The 13,683-nt window shown below is 33.9% G+C and overlaps 1 protein-coding gene across 1 annotated transcript in view; it reads right to left on the reverse strand.

The window, feature by feature from the left end:
* RYR2 (ryanodine receptor 2) overlaps window positions 1–13,683 on the reverse strand; it is a 379,203-nt gene that overhangs the window by 56,428 nt on the left and 309,092 nt on the right. Inside the window, exons 74-79 of the mRNA XM_029965125.1 lie at window positions 11,059–11,193; window positions 7,549–7,661; window positions 5,878–5,974; window positions 1,793–1,896; window positions 1,171–1,222; window positions 970–1,023 (exon numbers count right to left, since the gene is read on the reverse strand). Coding sequence (XP_029820985.1) covers window positions 970–1,023; window positions 1,171–1,222; window positions 1,793–1,896; window positions 5,878–5,974; window positions 7,549–7,661; window positions 11,059–11,193 — 555 coding nt within the window. The remainder of the gene's footprint in view (window positions 1–969; window positions 1,024–1,170; window positions 1,223–1,792; window positions 1,897–5,877; window positions 5,975–7,548; window positions 7,662–11,058; window positions 11,194–13,683) is intronic.

A 13,683-nucleotide genomic window follows, 5' to 3' on the forward strand; every position in this document is an offset into this window, starting at 1 on the left:
AAACATACAGAACATTTGACACAAAACAACATGAGTAAAAGGAAACATAACCCAAACCACTCCTCGAAAATCAAAACAGCATAGATAGTTTTATATGAAATCAATCAGTACATTTAGAAATATTTTAAGAAATAAGAAAAGTACATATTTCATGTTTCTGTGGCTTAGTAAAGATATGAAATATAAGTATTAACTGCTTTGAAAGATATGAGACAACTTTTAATGTCAGAATTGTAGTATTATGAAATACGTTAAAATAATTCCCTCAGTGTCCCTCAGAAGAGACAAATTTTAACAGACTCCATTTTATTAATGGAAAAAGAGAGACAGATCCCAGAGCAAACACATGACAAGGACTCATCTCTTACTCTTGTAGTCAACTCTTGTGCATATCCTTATACAGTGATGATCACTAAAACTCAACATTGAACAACAATAAATACAGATTTCCTATTCTCAACATAAGCAAAAGCTTAGCAATACTGATGAATAAAAGCTCATATTTTATTAAGAAGCACTAATATATATGTGAACATAAAACTACTGTATGAATTATTGGTATTGAATGAAAATGACTACTGTAAAAAGCGTTATTCTTTCAGTATTTTAACAATCCAAACTAAAGGTAGGGCACAATAATTTAAAAGATACAGTCTGTTATTATCAGACTTCTATTATAAGTTACTACCCATAATAGTTATCTTCAACAACTAAAAAGTTAAAGTCAATGAGATAAGTATGTAAAATCCATTCAACTACTCTCTATATAATCTTATATTATGTGATACTATGTATGTTTTTGTTTTACTAATATTAATCTGGCGACACATCTGTCAATCCAGCTTGTGACATGCAGTTCACTGGCATAATAAGCTGCAGTAAGCCATGAACCAAGAAACATAAATGTCGGCTGGAAGCTATGAAATAATGTCTAACATGACAAGAAAAACAAAACAAGTATAATCTTACTTCAAAACTCTTTACTTCTTCTTCACCATCATCGTCTTCTTCATCATGGCAGCTCTGATATCATGTAGAAAGAAAACATTTACTGATAAGTTGCAAGGGAGGAGGGCATAAGCCTTCCTTCACTTAACAAATATTTTCTCTTGATCTTCTTCATTAGGTTTATTAAAACAGAAAATACGCAAAAGATATCAAAGAAGTTACCTTTGCCATAATGTCAGCATAAGCCATATACAGGAAATCTTCTTCCAGTTTACTGGTTAATAGAGAGAGGAAAGGGAAAATAAACAAGATTAGAGTCATTATTGTAGAACTGAAGTGCTAAAATAGTTTTAAATATCTTACAAATATTTCTAAAGGATTTCTATGCTCACAATTAATTACAAAAGTATTTTTGGAAAATGAAGACTTGATTAACTAATATAAATGGAAAAGTATAGCCAGCTATAAACAAAGTACTCAGAAATTCATAAACATGAATTCATAAAAATTCATAAAAATGAACACCGTTAATTTTTCAATTATACTTAGAATATACTTGTATTTCACATTTAGAATATAACTGTCAATAGGGAACACAGACAGAAGACAGAGGTGTAGTACGTCCTGAACACAGCATTCATAACTGTGAAAAAGTCGTGTTAAAATCTCTTTACGTGCCACAAGCTAAAGAGGTGTGAGCATAACTCGAACTCACCATATGTTCATATGCACATGTTTTGGCCTAGCCTATGCAATCTCACTTGAAAAGGGACATATATAACTTCAAATACAGGAGTAATCTGAAAATCTGCATACACTCTGAAGTCTCTCACACCATCCCTACCATTTTTCAGTCAAGGCTGTTCGACTGAATAGCAGAATAAGTTGATGTAAAGGATCAACTCTTTTAAGGCTTTCATCATCTTCTGGTGGTTCCTCTCCAGGTTTCTTTAGAGAAAAAAAAAGATTTTAAAAGTATATTCAATTATCTATAGTAAAAAATGTTTTACTGTGCAATTTACTAAATATTAAATATTAACTATAATTTTGATTTGGACAATCAGGAGGAAGCAAGTTCCAAGCAAATACTGAACCCTGACTGTGTTTATGACCATGAAGACTCACAGAGATGATACCATTTGCAAAGCTTTGGATTTCCTCTCCTCATAAAAACTAACCCTCTTCCCTAGATTCTGAAAATAACTTCAATCTTTTACTCTGTTATCCAAAACCAGTGGTAACCAGATACCATCATTTGCTATAATATTGTTTGTTGCTCACTATGTTAACCAGCTTCATCAGCTAAAAATGAGAATCCTCTCTTTCAAGTCTTATGCCAGATATAACGTTCACTGAGGAACTCCGAGAGACTTCAAAGGAGAAGAAATCCAAATCTGAAGCTCACCAACAGTTTTAGAGAGAAGGAGCCATACGTACCAACGACAGTAATGTTGACAGGATGTAGAATTTTAGGAGATGACGAAACAATAATGTTCAAAAAGTATTATATATCATTCAATAAGATATAACGCATAAAGAGGTTAGGTTTTTTTCATGTGGTTATTTTGCTCTCAGGTTTAGATAGCTCTAGGTAGTTTAATTTAAAATAAAAATGTAGTCCTAAAGATTATAATGTCAACCACCAAAGCAGCGTTTTGAAAAGAATCTATACAAATCTGCCCTCTGACTTCTCATCTTTTGCAAAAAGACATTTCAGAAAGCAAGTTTTGCATATCAAGTTAGTAACAAAAGTGCTTCATCCAGACATTTTTTTCTACAAAGAATCTAGTAGCTTAAAGAAAACCGGTTGTATAAATTATGCCCACTATTCTTCCTTGTTTTCACCCAGCAGTATACACTAAAATACAGCTAAAAAAATTCCACGGCACAAGTAAGACAGCACAAGTAATGCATTATTATATTGTCAGATTTTATCTGTTAAGCAATAAGAATGGGTTGGTGACGTAAGAGATATAAGTAAAATGGATTTTTTGCCTACTAAGAAAATAAACTTTGCATGACAAACAGATTCCTGTGGGAATGATTATAGATCTCTATGTGCACTACCCTTTCTATGTGCCTATGAAGTCCATCTTTTTCCACTCAGCTGTATCAAACATGAGTGGTTGCAGCTGAGAATTCACTTTAGTTGACATCTATGCACAACCATTTTTTCACATGCTACTCTATGGTGGTCATACAAGGCTCATTTTACATTTTGGAGTATGTGAAAATATTTACAGTATCAATAACAACATCAGAACAATTATGGATGTCTTCCCTTGCACCTTATTTCAATCTCATTTAGAATCCTGACCTTTCTCTTTAATTAACTGGTAGTATTCTATACTTCATAATGTTATTAACCAGAATACCTCTCTAATGCTATAAAAACTGATAAAGCAAAAGGTCAGAAGTTGTGTTAATGTGTTACTAGTTTTCATAGGTCTACTAAAATTAAATGGAAGATCAAATTCACCAATGACTGAGTTAAGTAGAACTAATTATTAAGCACAGCATGGAACCAACACTGGAATCAAATGATTTTATGACATTTCTGGGAAATAAATATTCTTAATTTTCAGTGTTTTGAGACATTTGCCCTATAGTTATTTAATTGTAAAATAAAAATCTTTAACTGAATGCAACATAAGAGGGTAAAAAAATGCTGAAGGCTTAAAGCATTCAATTTTATAAAATCTAATTTTTAAATGGCTATTAAGCATTGTTCTTATAAGTTGTTATGTCCATTAATTTCTAGCAATAAAACTAATCAACTATTATATCAAATAAACTTAAGTGTTCGTATAAACTATTTATTAAAGTAGAAGTATTTTAACAATTCATAAAAAGTGTTGAATATCCTATGGTGTTAACATCAAACATTTACAATCTAGTTCCCTTAGAGGCTTGATTTGTTGAATTAGAGTTAAGAATTAGCAGAATGAAGCTCCTCAAAAAGAGGACAAGTTTATACTTTCTTCTTTTAATATCATAAAGGGAAGAAGCAGTGCCACTTTTGTGTAACAGACTTAAGGATGGAAGATTCATGGAACAAAACAGCAAGTTTAAAGTCTAGTTCTCTGCTTTCAGGGGAAGGAAATGCTCAACTTCCACATCCCAGAAAAAGCTCTTACCACAAGTCTATAAATTGCCTAGATCTGGCAAAGTCAGGAATGAGGCAAAGTCAGCTTCGACTGTATTTCTCCCTTTAAATTATTATTTTTATACCAGAAAAGAATGCTTAAGATTCTCAGTATTGAGAAAGAACTCACTATGGCATACAAGACTGTAGTTTATTAACTACAGAGAGTTGAAGGACAGGAAGTCTTGGTTACAGTTTCTGGGTTCTGGACTGATCCAGTTTTCTACCTAATAGGTAAACAGGTCAGAAACTTCAGACAATCCTTCAAGCATATATCAGAGAACCCAAGGCTCCTCCTTCCTGCCCTTCAAGATGAGTTCTGCCACCACAGCCTGGTCTGTGATTCCATCTTGACAGTCCAACAAATTTTTAACTCCTTGCTACACTAGGGTACAGTTTCTCTAAGAGGAACCTTCATCAGTAACCACATCTTTCATGTAGTCCACTAAGCACTCTGGGTCAGCTCCACAGAGTTGAGCAACAGAACCTCAAACTCTCACTCTCCAGGTGAGTGCTCTAATGCAGTAAGAATGTGATAGAAATTTATTTAAAAGACAGATAGGGGTTTTTTTCTCTTTTCAATGAAAGATGTAATACATCTCTCCTTAAGAGAATGATGGATGCACACTTATCTGTATCTTTGAGGAATTACAAGGGAATGCATGTAGTCTTTTAGTAAGGGATGATATAGAAGCCAGTCTAGTCTGTTTCTGTCTTCTCTGAGACAGTTTTCCACTCAAGCTACCTTCTGGAAAGGAGTTCTTCATAAACTTAACAAATACATAGTTTCATAGAGGAGGTAAGGAGACAACCCTTTACGTGAGTGTAACTAAATGATCATGCTGGGTTATTTCTTTACATGTACATACTTGCACACACACGCACACATAAAAAGAACTATGTTGTTCCATATTCCATATCTGCACACTCATGCTCCCAAGTGCTAAAACGTAATTATTTTTGACAATGAACTTGCATTATTTAAAACACTTGCAGTGTGGTGGGATATATGAAATATTTTGAAATATTTTTAAAATTCTTCACAATCTGGGTAGCTGGTTCTAAGCCTAAGGTTCAAACAGTAAAAGCAAACTATTACTTTTTCTAGTAGAAATTTTCCTCTCTCTATTGCAGAGAGTAGGCTCTTCTCACAGTAAAAAGACTGGTCTCAGACTGTGTTCTGTTGGGCCTCTCAGGGGCTGAATCAGTTCCTAGTACTAGTTCTTGCCCAACCTGCGAAAGAACTACTTTTCAGAGAAGCGATTTTAAGAACTGAGGAACAAAACTTAACTGAAAATCACCACAGGGATTTACCAGGCTAAAGACATGGCTCTTCTGTGACGAAGAAGCAGACTGTCTGCTTCTGAGGAACTGATTAATCTAAGACCAGAATTCCTCTAGTTTCATATTCTAACCTTTTGACTTAAATGGCTTTAATGTGGATTATGAAGTCCTTAAATACACAAAGCTGCAAAACAGGAGGGAATAGGCTGTTCCTCTTTTCCACAGGTCAGAAGATAAGAGATAGAGGAATTACAGCAACTGGTAGGTAATTTAGATAAAAGATTTATAAAAGGTGTTTGAAGCCCTGAAGCAGACTGCCTGAGGGGATTTTGGAATCTCCATCACTTGTCATTTTTAAAACCTGTCAGAGTGACTTAGTTATAGCTTGTCCCTTTGGGTAGAGATCACTTAGGTGATGTCTTAGGTACCTCACAGACATAAGTATTACTACACAAGATGAATGGTAACACATTCCTACGACCCTCTGCACCCAGACGTACTGCTAAGTCTTCTATCAGTTTGTCTTCAAAATAGTGTTCTTCTGTTTCAATCCAAGATTTATCATAGCCTTGAAGGAAGAGATTGACGGCTCGGTGCCTAGAAAGGGACATTTAAAACAAAAGCTGTGAACTTTAAAGAGAAGACTTGGTCAATATGAGTTTCATTTAGCTTGAAGTACTGTCCAATCATTAAAACTCTAATTTAAAAACAAAACAAAATTTCTATGCTCATCCATTCCAAAGAATAAGTTTACATTAAAATGTTCTATTTAAAACTTGTCCCATTAATTTGTAAAACTGATACTAAAACATACTCATAATGACTTAGGAATAAATAATACATAGAATTTTAAAGACATTTAAACATAATAAATAAATAAAAAAAATTGCCACATTAGTGGGGTTTATTTTTAATATATTTTCATATTATTTTAATTTAAATATTAAGATAACAGTAATAGATAACTTTGGATTGTGCTCCAATAATTGCATTTTTTAATGTTCAGCATTAGACTTGACTATCTAAAACAATAAACCATTTTTTTTCCAAACTCCATCAAATTAAGTGGATGATGAGGTTAGGCAAAAGAGGGTAAGCCACTGATGGGTCTTTTTGTTGTTTATTTGTTTCTTGAGGACTCAATGCAAAATGGAATGTCTGACAACCAATTCCCCATGAAGAATTTTATTAAGGCTCTAAATCTTTTTAAACAAATCCCAGTCCCATATACTGAGAAGGAAGAAGTCTAATTGAAATATAGAGGAACGCTAGTTATTTGCAGGTGACCTGCTTGTCAAAGTAACAACAGCTACAGATGGATATATCTTTGTTCTATTCTCAACTGTCATGGCAGGTCCATTTTAAGGTATTATGATTCTCATGCCCTAGTGCCTCTTGAGACAGACTTCAAGATTCATCCTACTAACTATGGTAATGACGACAACATGCATAGTTTTGGGGAAAAAAAATAGAATTTTACTATGTTGAAAAGATCAGATACAAGTGTTCTGAAAATTATTTCTAGAAATTGTACTAAATAAAAATAATTTTTTCTGAATGTCCATTCCTTCCAGAATCTCAGGATTCTGAAATTTTCTTGACTAGACATCCCATTCTCTATTGAACAAGAAAGAAGAGGAAAAGGAGCCACAGGAAAAGGTGTGAAATGCCTAGAGTAATTCTTGTCTAATAAATTGCTCTTCCCAAAAGTGCACAATAAATAAACAAACAAACAAGTTTTCAGATAAATAGTGTCCATTTATTTCCTGCATATGGAACATCTAGCATCTAATAATGAAGTTAACTCTGTACTTCCTGAGCTATACAATGACTTAGGAGGAAAATTATCTCCCAAGATTATATTACAGTGACACCAATGTCAGTTTCTGCATTTATCTCCTCTGAAAGGTATCTGCTTTTCAGAAAAGAAAACATACTAAGAGGAACAGCTGGAATAATATCAGAAGGAGAGAATCAGAAATTTAAAATTATATTTTTTGTTATTCTTTTCAGAAGATAGAAGGAAGTAATTAGATCTAATAAAACTAAGTAATATACAACTATATTACCACCCAGTTTATCTACTGGTTTAGATTTTTCTTCCTTTTGATCTTGCCAAATAGTACAGTATAAACATTAGTGCATTTGTGAAAGAACAATATAGTTCTTACCTTGGCAGGTTATACAGTGGTGCCATTCTAAAGCAGGCAACTACTGCTCTTTTCCTCTGTTTAGACAACAGCTTATGCCACACTGCTTTTTTGGACCGCTGAGGATGCTCAACCTGTTACGTAAAATAAACAGGGAAAAATAAATGATGTGGCAATATCCCTACTGTCTGGACATAGTAATATTAGTAAAAATGTGAGTTAACAGATAAATTAAGTAGAAAGGTAACAGAAGAATAATAGATTAGGAAAAGTGTTCTAGACAGAGTTCAAGCAGTCAACCAAGTTGTAGAATCAGAATTTAGAAAATAAAGCAAAAATCTCCCTTTCCTGGTATGATACAGATATTCTCCTTTTTTTACTTCTTTTTACTTCTATCTTTTGGATAGAATACTATCATCAATAAGACTGTGTCTCAGGAAACCTTCACTTTTAATACAAAGAATATTCACTCATTCTATCTTTTATATGTAACTTTTTGCATATGTACAGATAAATTGTACACCTTCACATTGCCTCATACAATATTTTTAAGGAATTGTCCTAAATACAATTCATCTTTTATTTCTAATGTTTACCATGATCAGTTACGATGGAAACAAATTAACTTTAAAAAAGAGAAACAAGCACAAAGACTTAGGACCAAATCTCTTTCATGAATCAGCACGGCTAGAATGTACATGAAAAAGTCCAAAACACTGCAGTTACATTTTGTAAACCTACAGCTCTGTCTTAAGATAGATCTTTCTGCATTGTGGCTCTACAGCAGCATGCAATGAAGTTGGCTGTGCTCCATCTTTAACTTCTGCTCTTTTAGTTTCTTTTCTTCCACCTTCCATCCTTGTTTCCATCAGAAGAAAATTACTACTGTGGTGCTGAAGAGTATCTGCATACATCAATATATAGCCTGACTAGATACCCGGGAGCCATGATTACAGGCTATGCTACAGATCACTCCTTTTCCACAGCCTATTTACAGTTTCTGGATTTATTTCACAAGTCTTCCAAAGAGATTATATCATTTGATTTAATCTACACAGTTTTTGTAGAGTTAAGGAGGGGATTACTTTTGTTGGGGGTTGGTTGTTTGTTTGGGAAGGGGAGTTGTTTCTTTTACAGACAACTATGCTAGTGGAATAATAGCTCCTCTGTGTTCCAACATCATCAAAGAAGTCGATGAAAGTTAACATTTGTATCTTGAAAGGCTTAGTGATTCTCCCTCGTAACCAAGGTAGGCATCATATTTAAAATACATAATGATGATTCTGATGTTTATGTAGACTTGATATTCACTCCAAATTGGGTTATCGAGTTTAGTGAAATACAGAAAAATCTCATAGTTAAACAATAAGCATTTAATTAAACAGACAAAATACTACGAAGCATTCAGTGATATAGGCAATTATACTTGTAAGAATAAATAGTGACAATCTTAAATAAGTTCCTTCAAAAAGTTAAAATAGAAATGAAAAATATTTGTTAAGAGAAAGAACAAAAAAGTGCTCACTGTAAACTTATTTACAGTCACAAAACAAAATCAGCACTAATAATTTAGAAGTCAGACAAATCCAAATGTGAAAGTTAGGTAATTAGTAATATCTTCATAAACAGTTATAAACCCTTCTATACTTTCCCAAAAGAAATAGCCTCGGCCTACACAAGCAGATTTCTGAAAATAATAAAAACAAAGAAGTTAGCTGTGCATGGGAAGAAAATACCAAATAAACTGATCATTGCCAGTTGCAATAAGGAAAGCATTCAGAGAATGTATATATGGAAACAGAGGATTTGCATACAGAGAGCAAAGGATTACTCAAGACATCATAAAAATAGATGCAGGGCTCACATATTCATTATTTTTAACAACACCAAATTACCCATTTCAGTAACAAAAACACCTGAGCATCTGGCTACAGAAGATAAGTAAAGCTGAGGCGCTAAATGTTTAAACAAATAGGCGCAAGAAAGCAGAAAGCATTTACTTGACAAGTCATTGATTAAGTCTACTCAGAAGGACTGATCTTAAATGTTGATCAGATATTACAGTGGGAATCCATCCTCTTCTGTACTACTGCTGGATTATATATGCTGTCAGACTGATCCTATGACAGAACACGTAAAAGACAGGTATCATACCTTGGGTTTCACTCACTTGAAGAATTTCTCCAAACTACACAAGCTTAATCGATTTATATACATGATAGTAAAGCTAAAATGCCAGAAATCAAGATTGGTATATGCTGTTTGAACTCAAATACAAGCTGAATTATGCAGCTCTGTATATGTAAATCATTCCTTTTGGTTCAGTTAACTTTGATAAAACCAGTGTAAAAGACAAGACCTTTTACCTATCCCCATTTTTAGCTTTCCTCTATTTTTCCTTCCTCAGAGCAACCCTATATCTTTTCAAATCAGCACCTATTCTCCTGTCTCTCTGTCTCTCTCTCTTTAGTTGGCAAACCATGATTGACTTGTATTTACTTCCATATTTTTTGCTCATTCCACAAGTATTCCGCAACAGATAAAATTTACTGACTCCTCTTCATCCTCTTCTACCAAACTGTGTAAGGCTGTTGAACTTGAAGCAAGTCCATACCGAGGCCAGCAAACTATATTAAGAAGGGTTGTGTGATGCAAGAGACAGAAGGCAATATTCACATCAACACACTTGCTGCAGAGCACATTCACATATCTCTCAGGTTCCTACTTGACTGAACCAGTGATATCATCATGATATGGAAACTTCCTGACATCAGATCTGAAAACTTGTTCCAAGCTTCTAAGTGAAATCAACTGATCTAGTCTATAGCGTGCAACCATCAGTTGCATCCTCAAATCCCTCAATCCTCAAACCCATCAACACCCTCCAAGTTAATGTCCTGTTTCTTCAGTACATTTTAAAAATGAAACCCTGGAAAACACAGAGTAAATCTGAATTCAAAATAAGTAACAATTAAATAAGTTAAATGGCAAGACTAATTTATCAAGTAGTCTTTGACCACTGAGATGTATCAGTATAGGAGACTTTTTATTTCAAATTTTAAAGAACGATGCTAGTGGGAAGAAGGACTCAAAATAAAACACAGAATTATTTAAATGAAACTTACTATAGTTCTGGTCACATGGGAAGTCCATATATTAATGAAAAAAATATTAGATAATATAATAGAGCTCTGTAATAGATTCTGAAACAACTTAAAGATCCTGCCAGAACTTTCCCAGAAAAAAACCAATTCCTCCAACCTGCTTCTACTCTTTTTTAAATGCAGCAAGGAATATATGAGTTGGCTTTGTTGGTCAAACAAATTATTGTTGGAGCTGCTGCAAACACACTGTGTGATCAATATGACCGTAATATTTGATCAGAAAACACAAGACTAAGCATGTAAGCAGTAGCCATCAAAATAAAGAAAAAAGAATATAACACTAAATACAGCAGGTGAAAGTATAGATAAAAGGGTAAATATTTTTATTCAGATTAAGAAGCAATGGAATTGGTAAAATGTGCCTAACCTGTTCCAGGTGAAACAGTACATTAGCTATATCAAGGACCCTTTCCACAGTCTTCTCTGGATCTGAGCAATCTTCAGTCCTGTTTGGCAAATCTTTGTAAAGTGCCATCTGCCACCTAATGGCGGGATCCTCAAGCTGCAGGAGAAAGATTTCACATGTCACCAAGTTAAAACGTTCCAAACATAGGTTCAGTTTAATTAGTATAGAAACTGCAGCAAAGGTCAACTGAAGCACTTTATATGGCTAACCCACACTTTTACATGGCAAACTCATAAAGTATCCACTACACTGCCTGTGAGAACAAAACTAAAGGCTCATTTGTGCAATATTTTTAAGAGCTTCCATAAAAGCATAAAATGTTTTGGGTTGGAAGGGACCTTGAAGACCATCTAGTTCCAACCCCTCTGCCATGGGCAAGGACATCTTCCATGAGACCAGACTGCTCAAAGCCCTGTCCAACCTGACCTTGAACACTTCCAGGGATGATGCATCCACAGTTTCTGTGGGCAACCTGTTCCAGAGAACTAAAATGCTAATAATCATACAATTAGCAAATGTTCATGGAACAAAAAATAGCACTGGCACCAGCAATGAATATGTTATTTGAGAAAAGTAATGAATATGAAGTGGACAGGCATAACTTAGTACACTGACTTTCCCATTATTAAACCAATATTATTAAACCAATTGAAACTGTTGCTCTACTAGTTGAGATTACTTCATTTTCAGTCATGGAAATTAGTAGTATTCCTATTATTTATGTCTATTTTTTAATTTTTAATCAATTGCTAGAAAATCCTAATTGTACCAATTACCAGCTAAAAAATGACAAGTTAATTTAGGACAAATTAATTAAAGATGCATTTGTTTCTTAGCCTACAAATTATAAAGAAGTGTAAAAATCAATTTTTAAAAAAAATTTTCTCCTTACATTTTATTTTTTTCTATTTTACTAACCTTTAATTCTCTATTTTATAATTAATGATCTCTTTTTTGGTTTATTTTGTCTCCCCAGACCTGCTAATCAATGGTGATGCAACACAGCTTGCAACCATTTACCGTGCCAGGGACACTAACGACAAATGTAATGCCTAATCCATTTTATTGAGATCTGTGGCCAGTGATCATTCCTGATAATGCAGTTAATGTTTAAGTCACATTGGCATGGACACCTAAAGCAGTTAGGGGCCTAAATACTACGGATTCAAGTAAGACGTGAACTAAACACTTACTTGTCTAAAAAATCTTTGTGGATCCAGATTTCAATTTGTGCCTAAGATGAGACAATAATGCCACTTCACCTCCACAACACATCTTAAGATACACAGTTTACTAAAGTTCCAGGAATTATTATAAACTTACACAGTCGTTCAATAATAGCTTATTACAACCTAGAAAGCCACGATTGGCAGGCATTTCTTCCACCTTTCGGCTTTTCCATTTCTTAACAACTGTCACATCCACAGTCTTTGTGTGAGCATTTGACTGGATCATCATGAATGGATATTCCACAAAACACTTTTTAATCACAGGTGGAGATGTCTTTTGATCTGAGGACTCCTCACATTCTATCAAGGTACAGCTTTTTTGTATAGGTAGTTTTCTAAGGGTATGAGTAGTTGACATTTCAAGGTGTGAATTAGAATGGCTGGAAGAAGATTTTGGTGACTTGAGCTTCATCCATGTCAAAATGAATGCAAGTTTCGTCATCAATTTCTTGAAATAAAAGGCTCAGTACTGAGTAACAGCATGCAGGCATGCAAGGAAAGGAAAGACAGAAACAGGGTGAAGACAAATGTAGACAAAGGTAGACAAATGCATGAAATAGACGCCACAACATTAATAGCCTAAAGATTCAGAAGGATGATTCTCAAACAACGCATTTTTCCAAAGAAAAATCAAGATTAATTGAATTTCAGCTCTAACATAAATGACAGAACACGGTGTCTGTGAGAAGCAAGTGGTTAACAGAAAACAACACTTGAAGAATGAATATTGTTATGACTGGAACAAAACCAGCCTTTCGAAAAATGGTATTTTTCCTATGCTTTGAAAGCCACTTTACACAACCACCTCTTCACATGTAAATTATATAACATAAGTTACACACTAATTCATAGCATTAAATAGTAATTTAACTTTATAAGACCATTTGGCCTACATTCCTTTTATGTCTGACTCAATCAGACAACAAAAGAGTAGTGTATGCATAGAGCAAGAGAGCATAATTTTCCTTAACAAGAAACATCATACTTGACTGTACCTGACACGTACTTGAGTCAGTCACAACAATGACTGAATGCTAATGACATCAGAGAATTATGGAATACATTATATTGTACTTTGTACATAACTACTGAATTTAACTTTATACATTAAAGTAATTAAGATTCACACTTAGGTTTTATGTGAACTTGAGAATGTACCAGTGATAAATGATTAATTTTTTCTGTAGTTGCGTTGACTACTTTTCACACACAGGACAAAATCAGAGCTTTTCAAAGCTACTGAAGAGATGTGTAAATAGCTATAAAATCAAGACAGCTACAATAGCTGTTTAGTTTTGTTATCTATGTATTATATGGTTCTCTTTCAGATTTCCATCTTCCACAGGAAAATCTAAAG

This window comes from Manacus vitellinus, unplaced genomic scaffold, assembly GCF_001715985.3.
Source record: "Manacus vitellinus isolate BGI_N305 unplaced genomic scaffold, ASM171598v3 scaffold_8_pilon, whole genome shotgun sequence".
Taxonomy (NCBI): domain Eukaryota; kingdom Metazoa; phylum Chordata; class Aves; order Passeriformes; family Pipridae; genus Manacus; species Manacus vitellinus.